The 26,882-nt window shown below is 37.6% G+C and overlaps 2 protein-coding genes across 2 annotated transcripts in view; one reads left to right on the top strand and one right to left on the bottom strand.

The window, feature by feature from the left end:
- The window catches only part of dapk2b (death-associated protein kinase 2b), a 33,299-nt gene extending 28,713 nt beyond the window's left edge, over window positions 1–4,586 (top strand). Inside the window, exons 10-12 of the mRNA XM_042753255.1 lie at window positions 292–381; window positions 1,357–1,428; window positions 1,578–4,586. Coding sequence (XP_042609189.1) covers window positions 292–381; window positions 1,357–1,428; window positions 1,578–1,703 — 288 coding nt within the window. The 3' untranslated portion in view covers window positions 1,704–4,586. The remainder of the gene's footprint in view (window positions 1–291; window positions 382–1,356; window positions 1,429–1,577) is intronic.
- Window positions 4,587–14,069: 9,483 nt separating this feature from the next.
- Window positions 14,070–23,352, bottom strand: LOC109051114 (circadian-associated transcriptional repressor). The gene is made up of 6 exons (XM_042753690.1): window positions 23,060–23,352; window positions 19,768–20,251; window positions 19,214–19,289; window positions 17,768–17,846; window positions 16,184–16,319; window positions 14,070–15,785 (listed from the first exon to the last, which is right to left on the bottom strand). Exons 2-6 carry the CDS (start codon window positions 20,209–20,211, stop codon window positions 15,372–15,374), a joined length of 1,149 nt encoding a protein of 382 aa, XP_042609624.1. The 5' UTR covers window positions 20,212–20,251; window positions 23,060–23,352; the 3' UTR covers window positions 14,070–15,371.
- Between the last annotated feature and the right edge of the window lie 3,530 nt (window positions 23,353–26,882).

Below are 26,882 nucleotides of genomic sequence, written 5' to 3'. Positions count from 1 at the left end.
AAGAGATGAACTATACTCAGTCCCTCAGGGGTGTATGTTTCTTGGAAACTTGTGCAATTATGTGTTAAGGCATCACTTTTATTATTGCTCATACTTAGAACTAGGACTCTATTGTGAACACTGTCTGTGCTACAGATATGATACCTCAAATCATGTGGTTTATTGAGGAAAGGCGTGCTATTCATTTTATAAACAATCAGACTTAAGATTTTTCACCTGGTGGTTGATAAACTGGGGAAATCCAAAGACTTGTACTCACCGGTTATGACATTGTGATTGTTTTTCCTTTAGCCCGTAAACCCCAGACAAGCCCTGGTGCGACGCCAGTCTGTGGTGAACATTGAGAACTTCAGGAGACAATATGCCCGGAGGAGGTGGCAGGTAGGACTCGTTCATCGCTTTGCATCAAAATGCTAAATGCCTATGGAAATAGTGCTTTATGTGTCCCCGGTGAATTCTTACAGATCATTTTAATATGTTTTCCTGCACTTTCTGTTCAACTCTGTTGGGACATGGGGAGTGGGACTGTGGCTTTATTGAGGTTTCTCTTATGGTAGCATTTTTGGATGCAAACAAGAATACTGACTCTATATATGGCCTGACGTAACGATATTTTCTAGCTAAAGCTGTTATTAGGCATTTTTCCATTCTGCCCTGTAGTGCTTAGCCCTTAGAATTTAACAGGGTTGACAGAAATGTTATTTGAGGGTTTTTTTCCAACTTAATGTGTGAATTTATTTATAAGACACATGGAAACTGTGATGCTACTACAATTTACTCATGTATTTGATAAAATTATAATCATATGCATTTCAGTCTTACTATGACGGGGTTGAAATAATGTGGCATTTTAGGGTCATTTTTTTAGGGTATTTTTATTTATTTATTGTTTAAATAAGTCTGTTTTGCTCACCAAGACTGTATTTACAGTAACATTGTGAAATATTATTACAGTTTAAAATACCTGTTTCCCATTTTAGTATATTTTAAAATGTAATTTGACGTGAAGCTGGATTTTCAGCATCATCACTCTAGTCTTCAGTGTCACATGATCCTTTGGAAATCATTCTAATATGTTGATTTGCTGCTCAAAAACAAAACCATTTATTTTCACTGATGAAAATAATTGTGCTGCTTAATATTTTTGTAGAATGCATGACATTTTTCATGATTCTTTGATTATCAAAGAACTGCATTTATTTGAAATAGAATTTTTTGTAACATTATAAATGTCCTTACTTTCAATTTAGTTTTTTTTTTTTTTTTGTAAAAATTTTACTGACCTTAGAATTTTGAACCTTTGTTATGTTTGATCTAAAAGTTCCAAAATTAAGCTTTCTCCCTGCATTCCAATAGCTTTCTTTCAGAATCGTGGCCCTCTGCAACCACTTGACACGCATGATGAAGAAAGGTCACACTAAAACACAGGTATTTCATGGACCCTGCTCAAATTATACTCATCAAATAATATGACCAGTTAAACCATTAGAGTGCTTCTGATGTCTTACCCCAGATTCTGACATGTTGGTATATCGGTCGAATCCCATTTCAGTAGTGCATCTCAATATCGTTTACAGGACAAACCCAAGATGGGCTACGTAGGTCGAACAGTGGCTATGTTCGAAAGAGAGTGCGAGAGCGATCAAGAGGAGGAGGGGGTGCCGAGGAGACCTCGAACCAGGAAGAGAAGTAGCACTTCTTGAAACTTCCTGCTGCTCCTCCGACCGTCCACAATATAAACATCCCAGCCGCATGCTGGTTTTGAGGTGAACCAGCGGCGTGTTTGCCGTTTCTAAACGCACACAAGCTGAGTTGTTTTAGTAAGCATGTTGAGGTCTGAATGTGGCTTGTTTGTCCTCGTAGAGATGTAATTATTATTCGTCAGCATGTCTGTAAACAGGATGTTGCAAAAAGTGGCAAATATAGAAAGAAAACATTTGTTCATGTTGTTTAAAGCCATGTGTAAATGTATTAATGTACATAATGGGACAAGGAAGAGTTTACTGGATATATTACGTAAAGTTTACTTGTATAATGTTAAAATATGTATGTTTAATGTCTTTGCGCCACTTTGCCTTGAGCCTTCGCGGTGTAATATGTGCCGCAACATATTTGCATTCCTTTATTGAAATGTCTTCAGATTTTATTGCCTTTCAAAAGTGCATGAGTGATATAGCCAACTTCATTATTCTGTATGATATTTGTTAATTTTATGTTTATTGTTTTATTGCGCAGATTTTTGTCTCAAGGTGCAGTCACATTTACTGTTGTTTGGCGAAAGATTTTCAGATTCTCACGCAAATGAAGTAAGCTGCTTGGTTTGAAAATGACTTGAGCTTATGTCGCTACTATTGACAGTTCACAATAGACTTGCGAAATCTCACTACTGTGATCAGGAATTTTGTGCGCGTGTGAAAGATTCCCTCCATCGGGTTCAAGTTCACTGCAGTGATCAACCGAGAACTGCTGGGTTTGAGAGTGATTTTTAAGTGAAAATTTTCACTAATGTGACTGCACCTTTTTAAATTTGCATTTGACGAAGCAAGTCAGTGCAAAAGGGGCTGGATTTGAAATCCAGTGTTATACTCTGTGTGTTTGCCCTTAAGTGTTTAAAATAAGGTCATTTATCAAGACTGAAAATGACTTGTAAAGCTCTTAAGATATTAATAATGTATAAGATGCCATTCATTTTGATTTCAAAAATGTATGTTTATTGAAATCAGGGCAGATATAATGCTACATCATTGTTTTTTTTTGTTTGTTTGTTTTTTTGCATTGAAAAGTCCAACCCTCTGTCAGGAAAGGACAAGCAGGAACTGTTGGATTGTGAAATGAAACTTTGTATCATTGGGACATTATGGTAGGCCTACATGAGCTGTTTCAGGACTGTGCCACCTATTGGTCAAAATCTAAAGAAAATCACAGTTGCTTCAATGTACAGTGAATTGTTTGTAATACAGTGCCTTGAGCCGGAATGTGATTGTTAGTATGCTTTACCATCAGAAGAGGTTGTTTTCTGTATGAATGTATTCTGTACAATAGGCTTATAAATGAGAGGGCTCAAAAGTTCTCATTTTATTTCATTAAAACATTGTTAGGGGAAAAAACTCAGTAATGTTCTTTCTCCTAAAGTATTAAACCTTAATCGATTTTTAAACCATTTTGCAGTGCATATTTATACATTACATACATGTGTTTAAATGTATTTGTTTATGTGTATGAAATGTTAATTTACAATTACATCACTCCCTGTGCAGCAGTCACATGATTGCATGTGTTCAGGGACAAAACAGTGTTGTTTACCAGTATAAATCTGCAGGATTTATACCAGAAGTGGAAAGTAATCAGAAAATGTGTCTCAAGAAAAAAATCCCTTATATCCATTTATTTTATACTCTTGATATGACACTGTACTTGTGTTGTTCACACTTAATGTGAAATGAAAAAAAGCTTACTAAGAATAAAAAAATGCCCCTTTTGTACAAGTATAGAAGTAATAAATTATTAATATATTTATTGATGTTCTTGTTTGGTTATTCATGTTCCACTAATAAGGTCAGGAAATTGTAATTTAATAAGAATTTCATTAAATCTTCATGAGGTGCATCCTGGGATGCTTTTTAAAAGAGTACTGACAGAGTTCATGTGTGCTGACTAGATATTCTTAGTCATTATATTAATAAGAAGAATAACAATCTCTAAAATATTAGTAAATGTATAATATTGTAAATGTTAAAGTAATCCTTACATTAATACCTTAATACATTAATTATTACCTAATAATTGTACAATATATATTTAGTTAATTTATTAATAACCTTAACTATAATAATAATATCTTAAATATTAAATGTTTCATTCATACACTTAAAATAATTTATTAATAATAATATACTTTTTTGTAAAGGATATATGTTTTTCTACACTTTTTTTTTTTTTTAAGTTTCATTTTTAAGATTGTGCAACAAAAATTTCTGTTAAATATGTAAAAACGTTTGACTGGTATTGTACATGAAATGATGGGTTAGTCAGCTAATCATTCATAGTCACAATCAGTCTGTTGGTGAGAGAATTTTGTCAGTGCCTCACAACAGCAGTGTTCTTTGGGCTCAATTAGGCTGGATGCAGTTGTGGGTAAAACTTGACCTAAATTAAATAAACTGCCATTAGAGAAGTAGGCCAGTGGTAATGTAAAAGGTATCAGGTGGAAGAAGTGAACCAGGTTTTATTTTTTATATATTTCTTTTTTATCTCACCTGCCTAATCAGGCTGGACAGAGAAAGGAGTAGCTACTCTAGAAACTGAATAAGTGTTTCTTTATTCTTGCCTGGCTATTTATGTGATGAATGATTTTGTTACGTGTTGCAATGGATTTTCGCTCATTTCACTCCTAATAATGAGCTGAATTTTGCCAAGTGTGTCAACAGTGTTCCATTTCAGACCATTGCCCTACATATTAAGTAATCCTTCATTATCCCATCCAATTTGTCCTGGTAATGTACCATTATGCCCAGCCAACATGTTATTCAATGAGATTCCAGAAGTTGTAAACATCATAACGTCATTAAAATCAATAATGACTCACATTGGGTTGGTGTCTTTTGTTTCATTGGATATACTGATTGGGCTCTTGCCTGAAGAATTTATTGTCTTTTTTATATGATAAGAGCTTTGGGGTGGAGCCCTTCTTCATTGTAAGTGTGTCATTTTGAGTTTCATTCAGACATTTCAACAATGATTCTTGAGGCTAGTTTTAAGAACGCCCTTGGTACGCATGCATACATTTCCACATAACTGCTGAAATCTGTTACTTTCCCACAAACTTTGGGCTGCTTTTTGGCCTCCAACTTATCAGATTTCTGTTGAATTATGGAAGAAATCAGAAATTATGGTGATATCTCACTAGCTTATCTTAGATCTGCTTCCAGTGTGCTATTTTAAACAACGATGGCATCATTAAAGCAACTATTTACTGGCCTCGGATCAGTTTACTGATAACCTATATCTGGTAACTGATAGTTGTTATTTCTTATAAACAAAAGATAATTTGCAGTTGCTGGAATGTTGCTGTAAGCTTAAGCTGGGCAGCTCATGATTTCATTGCTTCTGTGAAAATTTTAACATATGATAGTTTTTTTTTTTTCTGCCCTAGGCCATGGCATATTGTCTTTAGCAAATCTATGATCCTAAAACTATGAGTTATTGTTTACATAACTTGTACATATTTCCACCAATCATTTGCATGTGACCTTGTATATCTAGATCAAACACACTTAAAAGGGCCTTTGCGTTTAGAAAACATCATAAATTATATTTCCATTCAAACACAGTAAAATCTTGCTAACTAACTGTGAAATTAGGCTGTGCTAACCTACCGTCTGAAGTGAAATGTTAGCCAAGATCAACAAAAGTCAAATTGCCTTAGGCCCATACAAATAATTATACAAATGTTATATAACTTATGAGCTCTCAATAAACGCTCAGTTGTCACTAAAGTGATTCATAAAATGAGGTAAGTCACGAAACAATTTCGTTGTACAGCTGTACAATGACAATAAAAAAGCTATTCTATTCTATTCTATTCTATTCTATTCTATTCTATTCTATTCTATTCTATTCTATTCTATCATAACCAAACATAAGCACACACCAGAAGTTTGATAATTGTAATAACAGTGCCACCTTGTGGTTAGACATTGTAACTCCCATATTTCAGTACACTGACGCTTGAGTACTAGGACAAAAATAAAAAGATTACACCAAATACTCCTTGCATTTTCTAAAAAAATATGTATTTTTGTCTTGGCCTCTCACTCAAACACTGGTAGATAGTGTCACATGTATATTATATTATATTATAGCAATCTTCTATGAATGCATTAATTAATTAATACAGTAGATACTGGTTTCTAACTGATTTTCAGTTCCTATTGGTGGTTTTATCAAAACTGTTTGTTTGTAAGCTATATAGCCTATTTATTTTTGTTCTCTTAAGTTTAATATATATATTTTATATCTAGCTTATAAAATGTGATTAATGATGTGAAGATAGTTGGTAGACTAGGCCACTTAGTGATAATGTATGACATAATTTTGACCAAATAAGAAAGAAATCAAATATTCATGCTAAAAACTTCTAGTAAAGAGGCACATATCAATATATATTAGCTCGTTTTGAAAATAAATGTCCATCTTGGGGGGAAAGTCCCTGTGCCGAAGACATTCTGATCAATAACTTCTCACTGAAACCATTACAAATGTCTCCCTCTGTTGGCCAAAACAGGAGGCGCGTGATTAAATCACTGAGGGGTTTCCCGCCATTCTTAAAAGCGCGAATCTCTGCAGCTCACGAGACTAGCGGGTTTCCACGGGGATATTCATCGTGAGAGACGACTTCAGCTTTTAAAACTATAGCGGTATTACTACACAGGTAATTTAACATTGGCAAGTGGTTTAAAAAATTAACAGCAAAACAGCCGTGGTATGTTTATATTTTGCTAAAGTGAAGATTTCGAGTCCCAAGCATGAAATGTGAGGTGTTTGTTAAAGATTTCACAGGTGCCTCACGTTCTCCTTACCCAAAACCTTTGTATTCAGCCCAGAAAAGACTAATTATTTTGATTATTTTACTATGTATTTATGGAAAGGTGACATTTTTAAGGATGTAGAGTGTAAGGGAATTCATTAACCATAAGTTCATATAGAGAACATTATGCATGGAGTGCCTTACAGGTAAGCTGTTGATCAGAAATGTTCATTTCAAACCAGGCAACAACAAAATCAAACGGAACAGAGGGTTTATATAAGAACAGAACATGGGGAGCCACTCATATGTACAACAGGATCTCTGGGAAACACTTGTGCGATCCAGATCTTGTTGGGCCATGCTGCAAACTCTTACCATCTGGACGTGGGCAGCATGCTAGTAAGCAAATGTTACATTTGGATAGCATTGAAATCCCACCGATGTACTGAACAGCCAGTTCTGACAAATGCTAAACAAATGATCCTATTTCATATTTGTTTGTGATTAGTGAGTCCATTCAAATAGACCACATATATATTGTTTAATACAGTATGCCATATATGTTATAAGGTAAACAGATTTCTGAAAACAGGGCATATTTTATTCTAGGTCCGACTATTAAGTGGTTGAACATCATGAGTTTGATATCTTCATCTACATTTAACGTGTTAGATTGAAATTGATATGAATTGATATATTGAGTGCCACTGAAATATATGAAGATGAGGAGCTGCTTGTTATTAATCATGCATGACATCCTTTGGCTCAGTGTGTGTGATCATTAAGTTGGTTTCTGGTCAGATGACGGCATTGAGGAGATGAGTTCCTGGAGGGCCCTCTCCATTATTCATTCAGGACTCGTGTGTGTATCCTATTCTTAGAATAGATGCTTAATGGACATGTCCGCTCAGGTCGCTCTGTTCCCTACCTGTTAATGCGTCACGTATTGGTGGGCTAAATGATCGGTTTTGTTAGCCTTGTACTGGCTCAAACAGGGATTTAGATTAGCTGAAAAATAAAATTAATTTGCCCAGAAAGCATCAAGCTACAGCCTACTTTATTGATAAACAACTCCTGGACAAATTTTACAGAGGCTCAGTCTCTAACACTGCTGTCTTCCATTCCTAATCGTATTAGATTAAAATTATTGACCTAGCTGGAAAAGTGATTAATTGGTTTCTCAATAGCATTGATTTAGGGTTCTTGCTCTGGCAGAAATGGGCAGGAAGGCATATCTAGGGCATTAGATCTCTGGGGGACCATTAGGCCTTTTGGTTTTATCTGGGTTAAAGACATGACTGTGAATCTTAGGCCGGAGTGGTGAAGACACTAAGACATGCCCTAGAAAGGTAAAACGGCCAATGTTTGCTTCCAGTAGTGAGCTCTCGTTCACTTTAAAAAATATTTTTTTGTAAATAAGATTATCAGAGTATGCTTTTCAAAAAAAAAAAACTATTTCAGTTTTGTCATTTACTTGCAGTTTCTTCATAATTATTTGTGAAATATAATAGCAAATTTTGAGAAAAAATAATTAGAGAAACGGCACGTAACACTGAATAAAATGTAATAGTTATATGTTCAAAGTAAATCCAACATTTTTTTTTTTCCTTAATATCTATTAAATGTAATCTTACCTATTTTTAATACTATAAGTTATAATGTCTGGATGCCAGAATTTACCTGCAACAATTGATTTTAGGTTTTTATTGTTTTATATTAAAGGGATAGTTCACCCAAAAATGAAAATTCTGTTATTAATTACTCACCCTCATGTTGTTCCAAACCTGTAAGTTCATCTTGGAACACAGAAATTATATTTATAAATATATAAAGATTATAAAGATATTTTTGATGAAATTCGAGAGCTTTCTGACCCTGCATAGACAGCAATGCAACTGAAATATGGTAAGAACAACGTCAAAATAGTTAAAATAGTAAAAAATGAAAAAATAAAATCTGTCAGTTACGTTGCTGTCTATGCAGGGTCAGGATGCTCTTGAATTTCATCAAAAATATTTTAATTTGTGTTTTGAAGATGAATGAAAGCCTTACGGGTTTGGAACGACATGAGGTTGACTAATTAATGACAGAATTGTCATTTTTGGATTAACTATCCCTTTAAATGCACATAGACAAAAAGTATAAAATTTAGTATTAGCTGTTTATTAGTTATCAGCCATAAAGTTGAAATAATCCCCAAAATATAATTATTTAATGCCAGATGTATGTTTTTGTGACATGTTTATCAGTGATAGCTGTAGCTAATACCATATAGGTAACCCCTTGATATTCAGATCTTTTGGGAAATAATAGGAGGAACACACACAGTTGTTTTTCTCCCTGAGAGCATCATACTTCCAGACACACAACTTCAGTCCAATCAGGATATTCCCACGAGGGAGGAAGAGCTAAATTTGTATAAATAACTACGGGTAAGCCTTCTCAACCCAGTCCTGTCCACACTCAGGCTTTTTTGGGAGAAGGCTTTGTGTCTTTGAGACGACTGACATGGGCTGTGCTGATGTCATTGGGCAAGAGTTGTTGGTTGTGTAGTCTGTTAATTGATCTCCGGTGACATTCAGTACTTTGAACACATCCAACTCATGCATAAAAAGCACCATGACTAGATAATTAAAAATCCAAGTCCTTAAAAAAAATCTTCTCTATTTAACTGGAAAGATACAAATCTCATATAATAAAAATGAATCATGTGAAGTCATAAATTATTATCAAAAGACTTTCAAATGAGGATTTGAGCCATTCACAATGAGGCTGCATTTGATAGACCTTTCTGCAAAGAGAAAATGTCCCCTTTTGAAGTCTCGTGGATGAACTCTTGTGCCAGTATTTTCATTCTCTTTCATTCTCTTTGCACATCAATGGATTGATCTTTGGATCAGAGCCCATTATAAACACACTGACGTCACAACTGACTTCAAAACCATCTTTAAAAAGGTTGCTATTTCATAGAATCCCAATTCAATATGCAGAGACGTCTCTTCTATGCCATTAGGAGGTGGATTTGTTGCCCAAATGTTAACAGTATAGATCTGTAGCCCTACACATCGCTCCTATTGGTTAGATATCCCAACCATCCCAACCCAGCAACCTATAGTGTGAGTTTGGGGCAGAGCTAATTGTTTGTTTGACCAATTATAGATGAAAACAGATGCAACTAACACTTCTACATTTATGAAAATATTGACCTATAATGAATTTGCCTAATTTATTCTTAAAGTGCTTATTAGCTAACATTATAGGTAATTATTATCAACTCAACTTCTATAGCTATTTAGTCGGTAAATGTTATACATTTATACAACCCATTTCTACAAACTATAATTAAAATACCACATAGAAAAATGACTATATTATTAGTCATGCTTCCAATTACTTTGGCTCATACATATGAATTTCTGAAAAGATGATTCAAGCAAGCATGACTTACATTTATAAATTAATAAATATATTATTATTAAAAATGTAAACAATTAAAATCGTGTTGTTTAAATGTTTATATTAAAAAAATAAAAACAATAATTAATAAAAGCTATTAAAGTACTATCATACTTGTATGTACTTTAACAAAACTTTACTGTAAGGAAAAAAAACAGAAGTATAAAAACGTTAAGTGTAATTTTCTGCCAAGAAACTGACCTTTACATTTATGGACCATAAACCATACAACATAACACCACACAGTGCAATGCATAATTTCAAATACAGGTAAAACACCTGTGAAAAATCAGCATGAAAAATCACATCATATTAACACATGCATTATGTTTTTAGAGTTTAATAGAACATCAGGTACTACTGTGCAGGTAACAGTAGCAGAATCATATGAAAAGAAATAGGGAGCAGTTATTATGTTCTGATGGCAAGGTTTGATCATTACAATGGCGATGGTTATTTTTGTATCTGATGGTTCAGTAATTTAGAGCCCCTCTGTGACAAATGAGATCATTATCTCTGTGGTTGGGATGAATCACCTGTTGAATTACTTAACAAGTTAATGAGCAATTTTCTGAGTGCGTGGGCATGATGCTTCTCGCCCCACAGATATGAGAACAAATAGGAGTTATTACACAATGAATGGTTGATGTTCAGAAAGGACAAATGGGTTCAATGGCTAGTTTTTTTTTATTATTATTATTGTCAATTATGGGGTCACTTATACTGTCAGTAATCATAAACAGTGGGCAGGAAAGATGACTGAAATCTATCTATCATAATGGTATGATTAATTTCATGAGAATAGTATATATCACAATTTTGCTGCAAATTCAATGTAAAAAAAAAAAAAAAAACGTGAAAACAGTGTGCCCACAGTCCTGCCCACTAATAGCAACAGAAATGTATCTACCATGGCATAAACACTTTAGCAGTAAATCCTGACCAGTTTACAAATGGTTTAAACCATCATACTGCTTCTTTTTCCATAAGTTTTCTTTGATGTGGATTGATATACGAGCTTTGGGCTTGTCCTCTGGCATAAAACCCAGCAGTCTTGACTTTAGGTCCTGTGGTCTTTCTAAAGTCAGAGTATCAATTTTAATATTACTTTTGGCTCCAACTCTATGTTAAATGATGACTTTCACATATTCTTATGAATGAGTAGAGCTTTTCCCGTCTCCCCTGCTGAAATATAAATGCAACTGTAGTTACTTAAATGGATGACTGGCCAAAGCCAATGAGCTGCACTGTTGTTAAATAGCAGAGGGAATCTATTCTAAGACTTTCCACTAAAAACAAGGCACAAAAGACACAAGTGAACTTGCCTCGTTTTGCTTTATGTTTCCTCTGGTGGTCAAAGAATGTGTGTCTTGTATCTTACAGTATCTGTATTTCGGACTTCAGAGGTGCAGTGGCCTTTACTGAAGTTCCATCTAATTTATTGGTGTTCCTGTGGTGATGTGAATATCAAATGAGCAATTGCAACTGACCTTCCTCCTGAAAACTCTGTCATCTTTCAAAATTTAGTGTGTTTTTCTTTTTGCCAACTGGCGTCAACATTTGACTTACAATGCCCGGTTTATGCAAACCTCTGAACTTGAGCATATCGTTCTTCCTCCTATTTAAATGAACTTCCCCCTTTTTACTTAGTTTGGACTAAATGTGTATGGAAATAGCAAAACAGAACGAGACCACATCCCTCACATGACAGAAACTGAATCCATCTGGGCTGGACCAGACCTCCCCACCTCCCACTGTTAATCTGGCTTCGACATCTTGTGACCACTGTGTGATACCACTGAGGCTAACGGTCAAACAGTATTGGCCTTTTACAGTTTTGATCCATTTTAATTGCCAAGACCTTCAGCTTAGTCAGTTAGCATTTGATAACACTACACCAAATTTGGCCGAGTACAAATGGTAGATCCTCAAGAACAGGGAAAGCGTGCCAGTTTAATTAATTTCAGTGTTTCATCAAAATCCTTAAAATTAATCTTACCCTGGTGGAACATAGTCTTTCCACACTCAGCATGCACAAATCACCTCAAAAGCTTACAAGCCAATATTTATGCCCATTCACACTGAGGTGCCTTCAGTGATACAACAAAGGCCTGGGAAACAATTTTAAAACCACAGAATCTTTTCATGTAAAAACAGGTGGAAATTACCATACCCTATTAAATAGTCCATTATATACATTAATATTATTGAAGTCACTATCACTGTGTCATACATCCCTATTACTCATGTTTATACTTACATTTGACTTCCTTGAAAGTCTCTGAAGAACAAGCAACACACTCATTTAGTTTCTATAATACATTTACATTTACATTTAGCAGACGCTTTTATCCAAAGCAACTTACAAATGAGGACAATGGAAGCAATCAAAATCAAGAAAAGAGCAATGATATATAAGTGCTATAACAAGTCTCAGTTAGCTTAAATGCAGTACACGTAGCAAGGGCTTTTAAATAATATAATAAATAAAAAGAACAGATAGAATAGAAAAAGAATAGCGCAAGCTAATGTTACAGGTCTTTTTTTTTTTGCTTTTGATAATTGTATAATAAATAAAAAGAAAACCGATTGAATACAAAAAGATTAGAAAGCTAGTTAGATTTTTTTTTTTTAAGAATAGAATTAGAATAGTGAGTGCTAGAGGGTCAAATAAAGATTGAAGAGATGTGTTTTAAGCCGATTCTTGAAGATGGCTAAGAACTCAGCTGCTCGGATTGAGTTGGGCAGGGCATTCCTGCAGTATTCCTGCATACTTATAATAACTAATAGTAGTAGTATTAGTGTTAATAATAAATACAGTAGTACTAAGTAATAGTAAGTAATCAAAATAATTCATCAAGGTTGGCAAAAATAGTTGGCTTGCACAGACAAAGCAGCCCACAGTTATACAGTTCTTGCCAAGAGGAAGTGACTTCTTGTGGTTGTACGGATGTATTCCCAAGACCATTTCTGTCATCTTCATAAACTATTGCAGACCAGATAATAAGACTACTGTACCTGTACCTGTGTATTAGTAGCACTGTTTTTCTTCTAACATTATTAATACCTCAAATCTTGAGACTAAGTTAACCACTACATGACCTGGCACATGAATCACGTCTTAGCAGTCAAAATGGTTAGGGTCATTGCTATTTGGGTAACTTCCACTCAGTCTTCTTAGTAAAAGAGAAGTGTAATTTGTTAATCTGCTCACAGAAAATTTGCACTTCTCTTTACAAATGTTCAGTGGACTGGATACCAAAATGAACCCTCTTCCCAGTATACAATGAGAAAAGAGAGTGCCATTGCTCAATGCGCATGGTTGATTGTATAAGTGTCCGACTTTAATTTTCTGCACAGCAGGGAAATGGAAAGAAGGGGGATCAAGAAGGAGGACATCTGAATTACTCACTGTCCAGAAAAACATTTGCTTTTCTATTCTCCAGAGGATGTGGGTTTTATTCTGCATTTCTCCATTCCCCGTTCAACCTTCTCCTTCCCAGAAACTGCAGAGTGGTTAATCACCCGAGACCAATCCCGTATTATTCAATATTCTCTGACAGCTAATAGATTCAGTTTTTAAGGTCAAGTTGTGATTTAGCGAAAGCTATATTTCAGATCTGCTTCATAGGTTAGCCTTTTTTGGGAGGGTTGTTTTTAGAGTGACTTGAAGCCTTTGGTGGCTTTGATATTTGAATAGACATCTTCATATAAGAATGTCAATGAGTGTAGCAAACAAAAAGGTCTGTGATCAACTGTCTCCTGGTGCAATATCAAAGCCATACTGAAAACAATGCACACAAGGGCTGCCAAATTAGATGTGGTGTAACATTATTAATCCTTGAGAAATATGTCAGACTTGCATAGCATTCAGTTTTTATGCCATTGACGGAATATATTAATATATAGAAAAACAAATCCATTAATCTATCTCTAAAACCCTCATATTTTATAAATACTCTACATTCTGCTTTATTTCAGCTACCCTGCTGTCAAGATATTAGCATGGTCCAATTAAAAAACCCTTAACAGAAGACTATTATGTATGTGATCAGGTGAAACACAAAATTCTTTAAGACAAATGGAATACAGCAAACAAATATAACCACATTTATTTCAGAAAGTATAAAATATTACACTATAAAGGCCACTTTGCAAGGGTAAATTAACAACTTTTCTAAATATGTACACAGTTAATACCTTTTCCCTCTTAGATATTGTCAAGCTCTGTGGCAAACCGAAATGTCATTGTGCCACATGACCACAGGAAGTAGTTGGCAAGAGTTTCAAATAATTTAATTGTTGATAGCAGAAAATGAATGGCAGGAGTTTTGAAGGTTCCTGATTTTCTTTTTGTACATCCTTCAGAGGCATCAGGTATTCTGGATAGTTCACGCTCTCCCTTCAAAACCAGTGAAGAGGCACAGTTTGACATCGAATTGACAGGCACTATATGCCCTTGAACTGGGAGGCTTAAAAAAAAAAAAAAAAAGCGAAAATTTGCAGTTCACATTCTTTACAATGGCACCAGTCAAGCCTCCAGAGCTTTCTCTTGTGAAGTGAGACTTCCGTGTTAGTTCGGCGTGTTTCGCTCACTGTATCGATGCACTTTATGAACTTTCCTCGCTCTGAGTCTACTTGCGTGTACGTACTTATTGTATCCGTACACTACCGGAGACACGGTGTCAGATTGAGGTAGAACCGTTGTACCAAAAACGTAGCTAGAAGTTTAAACCTATGAAGTAACAGTCACATCAAATCAACTCAACTCTATAGAGTGGATTTAAAGAGCAAACTAAAGCAATAAATTCACATTCAACCACATCTACTATAGATTTCACTAGCACACTGGAATATCTGAAGTGTTCCCAGAATAAATTCCTCCATCTTTTCCCTTCCCTTGCTGGAAAAAAAGGTTGCTTTGTTTTGTCTAGAGATAAGCTTTTTCACAGATACCAATATGCTGCCTCATCGGATGCTGCCGCCACAGGAGATTTCTCCTCTTTCTGTTTCAAGAGGAAACCACCTCAAAAGGTAAAGTACAAAGGTGAGCCAAGATCACAAAACCTTCCTAAACCCAGACCCCCACCCCCCCAACTCACACACGTGCACACACACTGCTACAACTCACTCTGCAGTCCAACAAAAAGGGAATAGATGCAGACGTACAAATCAGACACGCACAAAAATCACACTCCGACACTTATCAGTTCTTAACTGAACATGTTTCTGTTTTGCTGGGCTGCGCTGAACTCCCTCTGCTGCGTTCTGTGCCTCTCCGCAAGGCTAGAATGGAGGCAGGGATTGCGCTGGAGTCGGGTGACTCCAGACCAGCTGGGGGCAGTCACGCTCTAGCTAGGCTCTGATCTCCCAGAGCCTTTTCAAAGGACTAGGACCATCCACCGGCTGCCATGCCACCCAAGCCCACTGGGGCTTTCTGGGTAATGATACTCTCTGTGGATTTAAGAAGTCTCTCAAGACATGGCGCGTTAATCTTGGCTGGAGGTGGTCGACTGGGAGCAGACTCTGTCTTACATAGACGGTCCGTGCTGGAGGACACAGAGTTGTCCTGTGTCGCTTCCCTGTCCCTGTGGGATGTTAGAAAGTTCCGAACTGTCCCCTGAGCCTGTTCGGCCGTAGGGGAGCAGATGGGTGATGTGTGGAGCCATTTTAGGTTGGTTGCAGAGTAGGGCCCTGGGGGAGTGAGGTCGCTGACTCTCATTGCCTTGTTACCCATGGAAAGGGCACTTGTGGTGGGAGGGTTTGCAATGCCGGTGAGCAAGGGAAATGTAGCTGGAGACAACTGTAAAGTATTGAAAGAGGGAGAATTACTTTTAAGATTTCAACGCAAATATTGGCAATCTTTTTTTATGATTTTAAGACAAAGTTTAAAAGAGACTGAAAAATCTTTTTAAACATCTCATTTAGATTGCATGTCCCAAGTTCTCAGCCTAAGAATGAATTTTATCTGTCCTGTGAAAGCTTTCCAAAATTACCTGTTCTGTTCCGTCATTGTTCTTAGCGAACATGAGATGTGCATTTTATACCTGTCCAACTGTAAAAATAGATTTTAATCCGTTCTTGTCTGTCCTGTTCCTCTCTGGTCCAGTGATTAAAGTATAATGGGTATTTCAGTCTCCTTTTCTATCAGCCTGTCGTCTTAACTTACACATGTTCGTGACAGCTCTTCAAGTGACTTACCTTGGGTTTCTTAGACAGGGTAGTCTCTTTCATCAGTGCTGCAGTGTTGGCTTGGTCGCTTCGTTGAGGTTTTATGTGAGGGAACCAGTTCTTCAACATTTCCTCCATTTTCAGGATGATGTTGACATATCTCTCTCTGCATGGCACAGGAAAGACAATATTTAAGTCTGGTTACCCACCGATGTACTAAAAAACAGTTTAGAGAAAGTCTAAAGTGAAAGTCTACTGTTCTGTAACACCTTGTTTGGTGTCAGACGAGTTGAAAGAACACTTAACCACAAGTATGCAGCATCAAGTATATACGTACACGCTGACACACAAATGTGTTTTTAAAAATGAGATCAGCTCCTGTGTTGATTCACACATGTTTGTACACACACGTGGCATGGAGAGCAACCGTTTCCCTCGCCTCTAAATATAGACATAAGCCTGCAGTGGGGCACGTCACAGGGAAAAGAAATAGTTGCTCTAAGGAGCAGTGATGCAGACGCACGCACATGGTGCCCATTGACTCACACCAGCCCCCGACAGATGGTTAGTGGGGATTAGTGCAAGTCACATGATGAGAGAATCTGATATGGCCCGATTCTCAGTATTTTAAATTTAAACGGCTGCTGCCATAAAAGTTATTTTATATTCCCTCTTCTGACGTGTCTTTGCGTTGGGGGATTTGCCAGCTGGCACGATGTAATGATGACGGGGGTCAGGTGGTGGGGAGGTAGCAACACCCCCGCTTCGGTGCCCATATCTACTTGGCTTATCATCTTGATCAGATGGCTTGAATTAAAACCCCACCCAAAACCCCATCATCAATGTCTTTAGTGGCCTGTTTCAGGCATATTTTCTGCCAGGCGTGTTTTCATGCATCACAGGTTGCAACACTGCTGGATGCGGCCCAAAGTACACCAACGGACTAGATGTTCTAGACTCTGCACTCACACGTGAATATTGGACTTCGCGAAGTAGCACAATGCAAAACAATGAGAGCAGACCTGGGCTGCGTGCCAGGTGCAGTTAAGATGAAAAGTAAACAACGCACCTAAGCCCAGCCCAATCCATTATGAGGTCATTTGATGCAACAGAACACTGACTCCTCCCAAAGATGACATCATAGTCCTTGCACTGTCTAGCCAGAGGAAGGCTAATCAATCCGATGACAGGCTACTCCCGCAAGGGAGCTGGGACATTTTTAACAACCTGTGTTTGAGTTCTATTCTTGTCCAGCCGCTTTTAGATTTGTGGTGGCAGGTCCGCACTGGCCCTGCAGCCCCCCTTGCTGCATCATGCTGTGAGGCCATGTGTTTTCACATTTCCTTGACTCGTTCACTTATAGCCTCAGAGCCAGACCCGAGGGCGTAAAAGTCATTCGCAAGTGCTGTGGGAGAATTCAACCATGCCACTAATGTGCGTAAACACAAAGCACTGAAACAAGATTCCCTCACAAGAAGGTGAAAGTGGATTGAGGTAGATTAAGTAAATGGACACAACATCCACCCGATCGATCCATGATGGAGTGCTGTGCTGACTAAAGCCCACCCTCAAGCTGCCCGTGAGTGAGGTGAAGAGAAACAGCAGGAAACTCACCCCATGCAGGGATTCTGCAGGACCCCCATTATCCTCTGGATGCGGTCCACGGCTACACTCTCTTGAAATGTGCTGAGGCCTGAAAAGAAGAACATACAGCTTAAATTCTTTTTACAAGCAATGCCAGCTTATTTTCTCTGACAGGCCATGCAAGCCAGATGGGTTCTTGTGAAGCATGTGGGAGGACAGACTTGCTGTCTCTGTGGCCAGGAAGTGCAGTGTCATCCATAGCCCTTGCATTGACAGTGGTCCCAGACAGAGCCCCTATAAGCAGGTCTGCCTTGTACGCAACCTGTTTTCTAGCACATGTGGTGTTCTAGCCAATAGAACTTTTAAGTACCTAATATTGTTAATAATGTGAAGCATGTGGGAGGACAGACTTGCTGTCTCTGTGGCCAGGAAGTCCGGTGTCATCCATAGCCCTTGCATTGACAGTGGTCCCAGACAGAGCCCCTATAAGCAGGTCTGCCTTGTACGCAACCTGTTTTCTAGCACATGTGGTGTTCTAGCCAATAGAACTTTTAAGTACCTAATATTGTTAATACCATCTGTTGCCGTTTCACAGTAATTTGTGTCTCAACCAGCCACTATATATCAAGATTTCAGGAACAAGTTATTTTTCTGTCCGCACTGAAAGTGAAAATGCTCTGCAATGTAACAGTCAGTCAACCGGAATATCATGTGGGCGGTTCTCTGTTTGCACGTGTAACACTAAGAACAGTAATGCCATGTTTTTTAAGATGGCTACTACTTTCATGGTTTTACATTTGACTTGACTTGAGGGAACTCTTAACTTTCTTAACTTTTATAATTAGTGTCTCCCTGTCTAGATTTTATGTTTAATATGCACGAGGAGTGTGATACAGTATTAATGTGGTCTAAAATCAGATATGAAGTGACCTACAAAACAGTGTCACCTGGCTAGTTAGGATAAAAACGGACAGCTTTTAATTACAATTTTGTCACCTGGTTAGGACACAGTGTGACAGTGCAGATTTTTCCATATTTTTTATTAACAGTTACAACAGCCACATAAACAACTGAGTCACATGTTAGAATATTTTATCCTACTAGTCAGGAAAACAAAAGGAGTCAGCCAATCCAAACCCTTGAGCTTATCTCTATAGTGCCTTTGGTATTTCAGTTGAGGTCCTTGGGTATTTTTGGAGGCGTGTGGTTTGCACTGCTTTAGGCGTGCGTCTTTCAACCATACACATTTTATTATGACTAAGCGAGGTAGCATGTGCCACCAGGAAATTACTGTGGTTGATATGACAGCCTCATTTCATGTATATTCATGCCGCATCTCAGTCCCAAATCTCATGACACACTTCTCATACCATGGCCTGCTGCCTCTAGTTTGGCTTTTCTCCTTGTATACTGAGCTAGCTAGGCAAGGTTTTGGTTATGCAGAAGACCAATACAAACGAATGAAGGATTACTCACGTTCTCTGTATCTGCCTGAGCGGAGGCCATTTAGGATCGAGGACAGTGGTTGAATGTAACACTGCAGCTCCAAGCACTGCAAAACAAAAAGCATCATTTAATATTTCCTTGTTTATCTTTTCCCATTTAACATTTCTTGAACATTTCTAGAGTTTTGATGTTTTCATTTCAGGATGTTGACGGTACACTTTGTTGATTACCAAAAAAACAAGTTAGGACATTCCTTTGTACGGCTCATCATTTCCAGAAGAACAACGACACTGTGATACAAAACAAAGTGACTCATCTACTTTCTCACACATTTGTGCAAATGGAATGAGTTATCATTGCAATTCTACAAGGTAGAGGAAAACATTGAGTTTCTTCGTTCAGTGGCACATTTCACCTAGTAAGAACACACAGAGGAGGGGTCTTCCTGGAAGTGGTTTTGCTTTGAGTATTTTTTATTTTTTTTTACATTTATTCTGCTCTGGTGGAGATAGATCATGTAGGAGATAAGAACACCATGTCCCTTCAGTGGCATGCCAACGAGTAAAAAAAGTGGCATGTCTCACCTTGCAAGCGAACAGCCTGTCTTTCTCCATTTGTTCAGGTGTGAGCTGCCCCTCCCTTTGCTCCAGGACCATGGAGCTGCATGTTCTCTTCAGCGTTTGCCTCTTTTTGCCTACAGGGCTCTCAGGGCACCCACTGTAATTGGTCCGAGCCTCTTGTCCCAGGTGACAATGGCCACCGTCTTCGCTGTAGTCGGAACTATCGCAGCTGGAAGGAGAACTTCCCCAAGAGCTCATGTTCTCTTTGTCCATTACCTCCCCTTTATCTCCATTCCTCTTTGAGAGCGACTGGCAAGTCTGGGTCCCCTGGATGACCCCGGAGGAGGGGGATATTGGCAAGGTGGTTTGTCCTTGCGCTTTGGTACAGTCTGGTTCTAATTCACTATCGTTGTCCTCATCGTCACTGGCCAGCCAGTCAATGGAATAGTCCGAATCTGAAGCTGACATCTTAAGAAGCAGGGTCTAACCAGCACAGACCATCACTGACCTGTGAGGGGAAAAAGGGAGTACTTTAAATCTCCAATTTCCATAAACATTAATAATAAACACCATCACACAATACAACATGAGCTGACGTGAAATTGCCTAATGGAGAAAGAATGTTCTGGCTTTCACTGTGTTGGTTTGGCATTAATATAAAAGCGAAAACTTTTTTGGACCTATTTGCAAGATTCAAAGTCTTGCAGTGGTCCAAAATGACAACGCAAGTAGGCATCTTCAATCAAACCCTGAATTCACGTAGGCTTAGACCAGCATATTTTCCAGGCGCACCACCTGAGTCTCACACAGACACTAAAGACAAACAGCGGCTATAACAAAGACTTACTGCCGTTTCACAAACAGTGGCGAGAACTCACGAAACTGACGAAACTTGTCAATAACAACACCAATTCTTCTGTACATTAACAGAACCCAAAAAAAACCTTAAATAGGATAATATTTGTTTACACGTATACATGTTTTTGTAAAAATTAGCCTTGTTCATGCATAATATGATTGCAACAGGAGGAGATGGTCTTTATTTATTCAAAACTGAGATGTTTGAAATAAGATTTTGTTCTATAGTCTGTTTGGAACATGTGTGCAGCACATACATTTGTTTGTTCTGATTGCACTTAATTGAAAAACACTTGAAAATGTAGCCTTACAGAACTAGAAAGCTATGATGAAGCAGGTGGCAAAAAAAAAGCACACATTCAAAGCCATGTTTGTTTATTCAATGAGACCCGAACGCTGCAGCCATGGTGACCACCATTTGACAGAACAAAGGACCTAGAAATAAGCCGTTTTAATAGTGCAATTCCTTCTGTGGCCTTTTATTAATATATTACTAAGATTCATACATTACTAGTTTGTGCCTAAATGCACGTAGTGTTTGCTGGTTACGGGTAAAATTAAATTATTTTGTGGGTTTGCTTTTAAAAGAGGATGATTTGAAAATAGTCCAGGAACACACAGCTGGGACCATATCTGCGGCCTTGAGCATTAACAGTCTTTTTTTTTTTTCAGCTTGTATTATCAATTCCTTCAGTTCTTGGTAATTCATAATATACAGGCCTTGAGGAATACACATAAAAGGAGTGTCTACAACATTATGTTTAACGAGGCAAGCCATGGATCTTTGCTAAAGGCACACGTCGTACAGAAGAAAATGTTTTCTCTAAGTGTGCTGGCCACTCATCATTTTAAGGTGGAGGGCTTCTCATAAATCAACAGGATGTTTACATGATGCATGTTCATAAAATTACACATTTATGACTAAATGAAAAATAAAAAAAAATGGAAACTGCCCCCACAATGTATTTTCAGGTGACCTAAAACCTGATTCATATTGTAACATCTAAATTATTATTTTTTTTAAATACTAAAAGCATGTTTTTTTTTATACTAATACTGAATCCTGTTTACATTAGATTGAACATATATTTACTTTTTACAGTATAACATTCACTTTGTTATAACAAAGGTATTGTTTTTCCAAAAACATTTAAATGCACGCTACACATAAGTTTTACATGACCATAACTCATCTTATAATACAGTATATGTACTGTGTATCAGTTCCTTCACTGACACTGCACACAGCACAGAGATGTTTTGTCCTTGCATTAAACTTAGCCTAAATATAGATACTGTAGATATCTAAATGTACAATGTACTACATAAACTGTGTATGTAACACTATATACTTCAACAGTGTCAAAAGATTTTCAGATTGCCTAAGCACATTCACTTCACTTGAGCATTTAATCCGTCCATCAGCTGCTCGGTATCATTGCAAACAAACGGACTGCTGAGCCAGAGCTCTGCCCTGCCAATAAAACCACATTATGTAATAGCTCTACCTCAAGCACGCGACTAATTGGCTTTATAACGGGCACAAAGATCAGCCTTTTCCAAATGGACGTAACTGCTGACCAGCTTTTTCCTGTCAATACCAGTTTCGCCAAAAGTTTAATCAAACAAAACGAACAAACTCCCCTTTCATATCGGAAAACTGCCTGCATCGGATACATTTACAAGTTTTGTCGACAGCTGGGGACTCGAATGAAAAGGCCCTTTATTAGTTTGCGCTAACCGGTAATTTGACAAAACAAGGAAAATCATTGAAAGCTTGCGTGTTTACATTTAGCTACCAGTATAAGCGTAGACAAAGCAGGCACGTGACTATTATTTAATACGTTTAGCGCAACTACAAATGTAGGAAGTCATGTAACCGAGACTTGTTTCTTGTACGCCTGCCACTAATATCGGCTGCTATGGGCAACACGTATATTAATATTAAAACGGCTATGAAATGAAACAAAAGCCGTGTATCAATTAATGTAACGTTACCTGTCGGATAACTGAGGGTGGGGCCCTCATGATGACTAACACCTTTAATACAGCCTACCAAGACAAGACCACCGCAATTTTGGCCTTTTAAAACATAACGCAACAGAATGTATATATTAAAACGAATAGTCGCATACAACGGATACGAATTAACAAAGCAACAAACAAAAAAAAATCTTTATTTACAAAAACACAATATAGACCAAATCGTGTTATCAATATAAGCTACATTTAACATTATAAATGCATTAAATAAAATAAACAACTGTAATGAAATAAACTATTTCCTCCGTTTTATAATAGGCGGATGCCTCACGCAGCGGCATCTTCCAACATCTCACATATACTGTATATTAAGCTTTATATAAACGCAATGGGTTTCCTTTGTCTATGTTATTTTTACTCTACAAAACAACACACAGTCAGAAACGATTGCTGCTATTTAAACCGCGCATCCTACCTCAAGCCGGATGGGGCGAATGGTCGCACTGTCCTTTGTTTCAGCAGTATATCCAGAGACAGCTGGAGCGCCGATCGAAGCTCTGTGAGAGGTGTACGTGGTTTCAGTGATGTAGACCTGCAGTTGTGTGGCCCCGTGTTACTTCTCCCAAGGCAACGTGTCTGAGAGGGCGGGCGCAAAAACGCAGGGCTTTCCGATTTGTGCGTCCAGACCCGAATCTGACAAATAGAGTTTGCGTTGGAAGCAAGCCTCGGCTGATAGGAGAGACGAGCTTACATATTAAAATGATATGTAAATTGGCAAAACACGTGGACACGCGGATCGGTTTCATTCCAACAGGCGGACAGAATGTCAACTCCGAGCGCTTTTTTTTTTTTTTTTTGGTGTTCACTGTAACTTATTATTATTATTTTTATATATATATATATACCTCATTAGCTCGGATGGGCTGACGCCACAGATGCACCACCCTCTCATATGTTAGAGTTAGGTCGCTTTTAAAATGTAAGATGTTTGATTAGCTGCAGCCTGGTGTTAATAATAGGGGAGTTTGGAAGGATCTGACCCCTCTAATTAAAGGGGCCACCGCCACGTCCCAAAGGATGTTAACGTTCATATACTTTTATGCGTATAATTGCTTTAACAATGTTTTCAAAGGTTTCATACAGGTTAGACGGCATATTTTTACTTGTCTACAAATAGACTCTAACAGAAATAATAGCCACAATGGGTAGAACAGATATGCTGCTGGTGCTCTTTCCATTAGGATCTGTTTCATGAGGTACGTTGGAATAGTATCACTTTATTATACGTTTACATGTGTCTAGTACATTAGTGTTCTGTTTACAAATCTTTTAGAATATCAGTGTTTAGCAAATTGTACTAAATTGCGCTAAAACTGGCAGCAAAGCACCCAGAAGAGTAATTTGCCATGGGTTATATATATATATATATATATATATATATATATATATATATATATATATATATCGGTTTTTAATCGGTTTTATACTGGATATATATATATATATATATATATATATATTATATATATATATATTTTTATTTTTTTTTTTTTTTTTTTTTTTTTTTCTATATTTTGTTATATTATATATATATAATATATATATATATATATATATATATATATATATATATATATATATATATATATATACACACACACACAATGCAGAAAAGAATATATATATATATACTTGCTCTTGCCTTTATTTTCACATACAAATATATTCATTTATTGGATTTTGAGGTTTTTATGATTGTGACCTATGGACCGGACATTTGGGACTTTTAGCCCACTTTTAGGTCTATTGATTGTTTCGCAACTGTAAACAGACCAGTGTGGAAAGTTATGCATGTACCACGAGCCAACAACACATGTGTCTCAGGAGCGAGTCAGTGTGCACATTGCTACCGTCGCTCTCCGTATTACTGGATACCAAGGAGCTCCGTTGCGGAGCTTATCCTTACCTGCCCCTGACAGACTGCAATGTGCACAGCTGGTCGTATGTGAGCGAAGTTGAATGAATGAATGAGACTGAACGTGATAGGCCACCGTGTTCTGTTTCGTGTTGGCTTGCACACGTGATGCCGTTACGCTTGCACTGTTTTTGCACAGCTAGTGGAGTTTCCATGGTGAGGGGGGTAGGGCGGAAAAACATTCCAAAGTAGTTCACTTGCTGCGTTAAGAATGTTGCACCTTCTCTAAAAGCCCCACAGCAGGTGAGGTTGAGCGGCTATATTCCATCACGCATTATTCGGCGCACTTTTGTCCTTTCAAACAGCATGAATGACACGCCAGGTGGTCTTCGTCCACTGGTCTTTTCACGCTTATGCCGTGGTGTGGTGAGCAAGTCGGTGGCTGTGAAGGTGAAGAGCAAATAAGGACTCACAGTCGCTGCATCTCTCTGGGGGGTGGGATCTCTGGTTGAAGTCCAGACAGATTCAACGCCTGGAGGCAATGAGTCATAGTCCTCCTCCCCGGAAAACGTGAGCACATGTGAGAAAAAAACCCACCCATCTTCTGTCTCTCCTTTCGGCTTTGCACAATTGAAAATCATAACTGATGCGAACAGAATGTTTCTTTGGTGAAAGCTTTTTTGTTTTCATGACGTTATTTGATGAGTATGTGTTTTTTTACAAAACATTGTGGGTTTTGAACTGAGCCAAAGATGCCACCCAAATAGATTAGCGACTGGGTATAAACCGGTCTGGTTTTAAATTCCATCTTCTTGGAATGGGCCTTTTTGTGGTCAGTAATGGCATGTTCAGGCCAATTTGTAAGGTCTTGCTGTGACTGTTCCTCGATAAAGGTCTGTTCACATCAAGGGCGATAACGACAGCAATAACTATAAAGTTTTATTAATCAGTCTAATACTATGAAAACAGTCCGCAAAGTCCACAATCATAACAACACAGGGAAACGTTATCATTGTAATTAAGGTTTGGTCACACTTACCATGGCTCTATGAAATTTTGCAGATGAAATTCAGTTATTTTAACAGGAATATGTGAGATCTGGAGAAGATTTCGCTCATGTTCAAGTTGGTTACTCAAATTTGCATTGCTGACCGACAGAAACCTGCTTAGTTTGAAAGTGACTTCTTTGTTCAGTGCTTAATTCTTTGCTAAACTATTGACAATAGACAGTGGAGCTTAATGAAATGTAGTTAAAATAATGCTAATGTAAATGTACTCTTACAAACTTTCTGTCCCAGTTGAGGAACAACAAAAGAATCAAGCCAATCAGAATCCAGTCTACTTTAAAGAGTTTGAACATTTAAAGGGATACTCCACCCCAAAATGAAAATTTTGTCATTATTCACTTACCACCATGTCGTTCCAAACCCTTAAAAGCTTTTTTCGTCTTCGGAACTCAATTTAAGATATTTTGGATGAAAACCGAGAGGCTTGCGACTGTCCCATAGACTGCCAAGTAACTTACACTGTTAAGGTCCAGAAAAGTATGAAAGACATGGTCAAAATAGTCCATCTGCCATCAGTGGTTCAACGTTTCTGGACCTTGACAGTGCATTTTACTTGGCAGTCTATGGGACAGTCACAAGCCTCCCGGTTTTCATCCAAAATATCTTAAATTGAGTTCCAAAGACGAACGAAGCTTTTACGGGTTTGGAACGGCATGGGGGTAAGAAATTTTCATTTTGGGGTAGAATATCCCTTTAAAGTGGCAGACGACATAATTGTAGTGCATGCTTATTATAAAGTTACCATCCATTGGTGTGGACACTAATATCATTGTTGTTATAGTTCTTATAATTATCGCACTAAAGGCCATTCGATAACAACAGCTATAAAGTTTAAATAATCTTTCTAATTCTGTGAGAATAGTCATAGTCATAAATCAAACCACAACTAATGATAATAACAGAGAGGAACACTAACCTTGAAGTCAGTTTGATAACTGATAAACATTAAAAAGTGCCAGATGAAAAAACTGCAGTGCACAGTTATAATAAACAGAATATTATCGTCCTTTGGTAACATTATCTTTATAATTATTGCTCTTGGTGTGAATTCATAGCCATTCATAGGGTTTTTTATACGCATGCCACAGACAATGACTTTTGTTTTATGTCTTACTGTCATTGCGAGGGGGAGGTGCAAGTGAGGCCATGGGTGTGGCTCAGCTGTGTTGCTTCTGTTTGGGGTTAGAGCGAGAGGCAAGGAATAATAACTCTATTGCTCACCATCATCCCTTTCGTTGCAAAGAAGGTGTGTCTCAAACACATGCTGCTAAAAACAGCAGCTGTGACCCTCCCATTTGGGCGGGAGACAACAAAAC

Source organism: Cyprinus carpio, chromosome B25 (genome assembly GCF_018340385.1).
Source record: "Cyprinus carpio isolate SPL01 chromosome B25, ASM1834038v1, whole genome shotgun sequence".
Classification (NCBI taxonomy): domain Eukaryota; kingdom Metazoa; phylum Chordata; class Actinopteri; order Cypriniformes; family Cyprinidae; genus Cyprinus; species Cyprinus carpio.
This window is presented reverse-complemented; position numbering and strand designations above follow the sequence as displayed.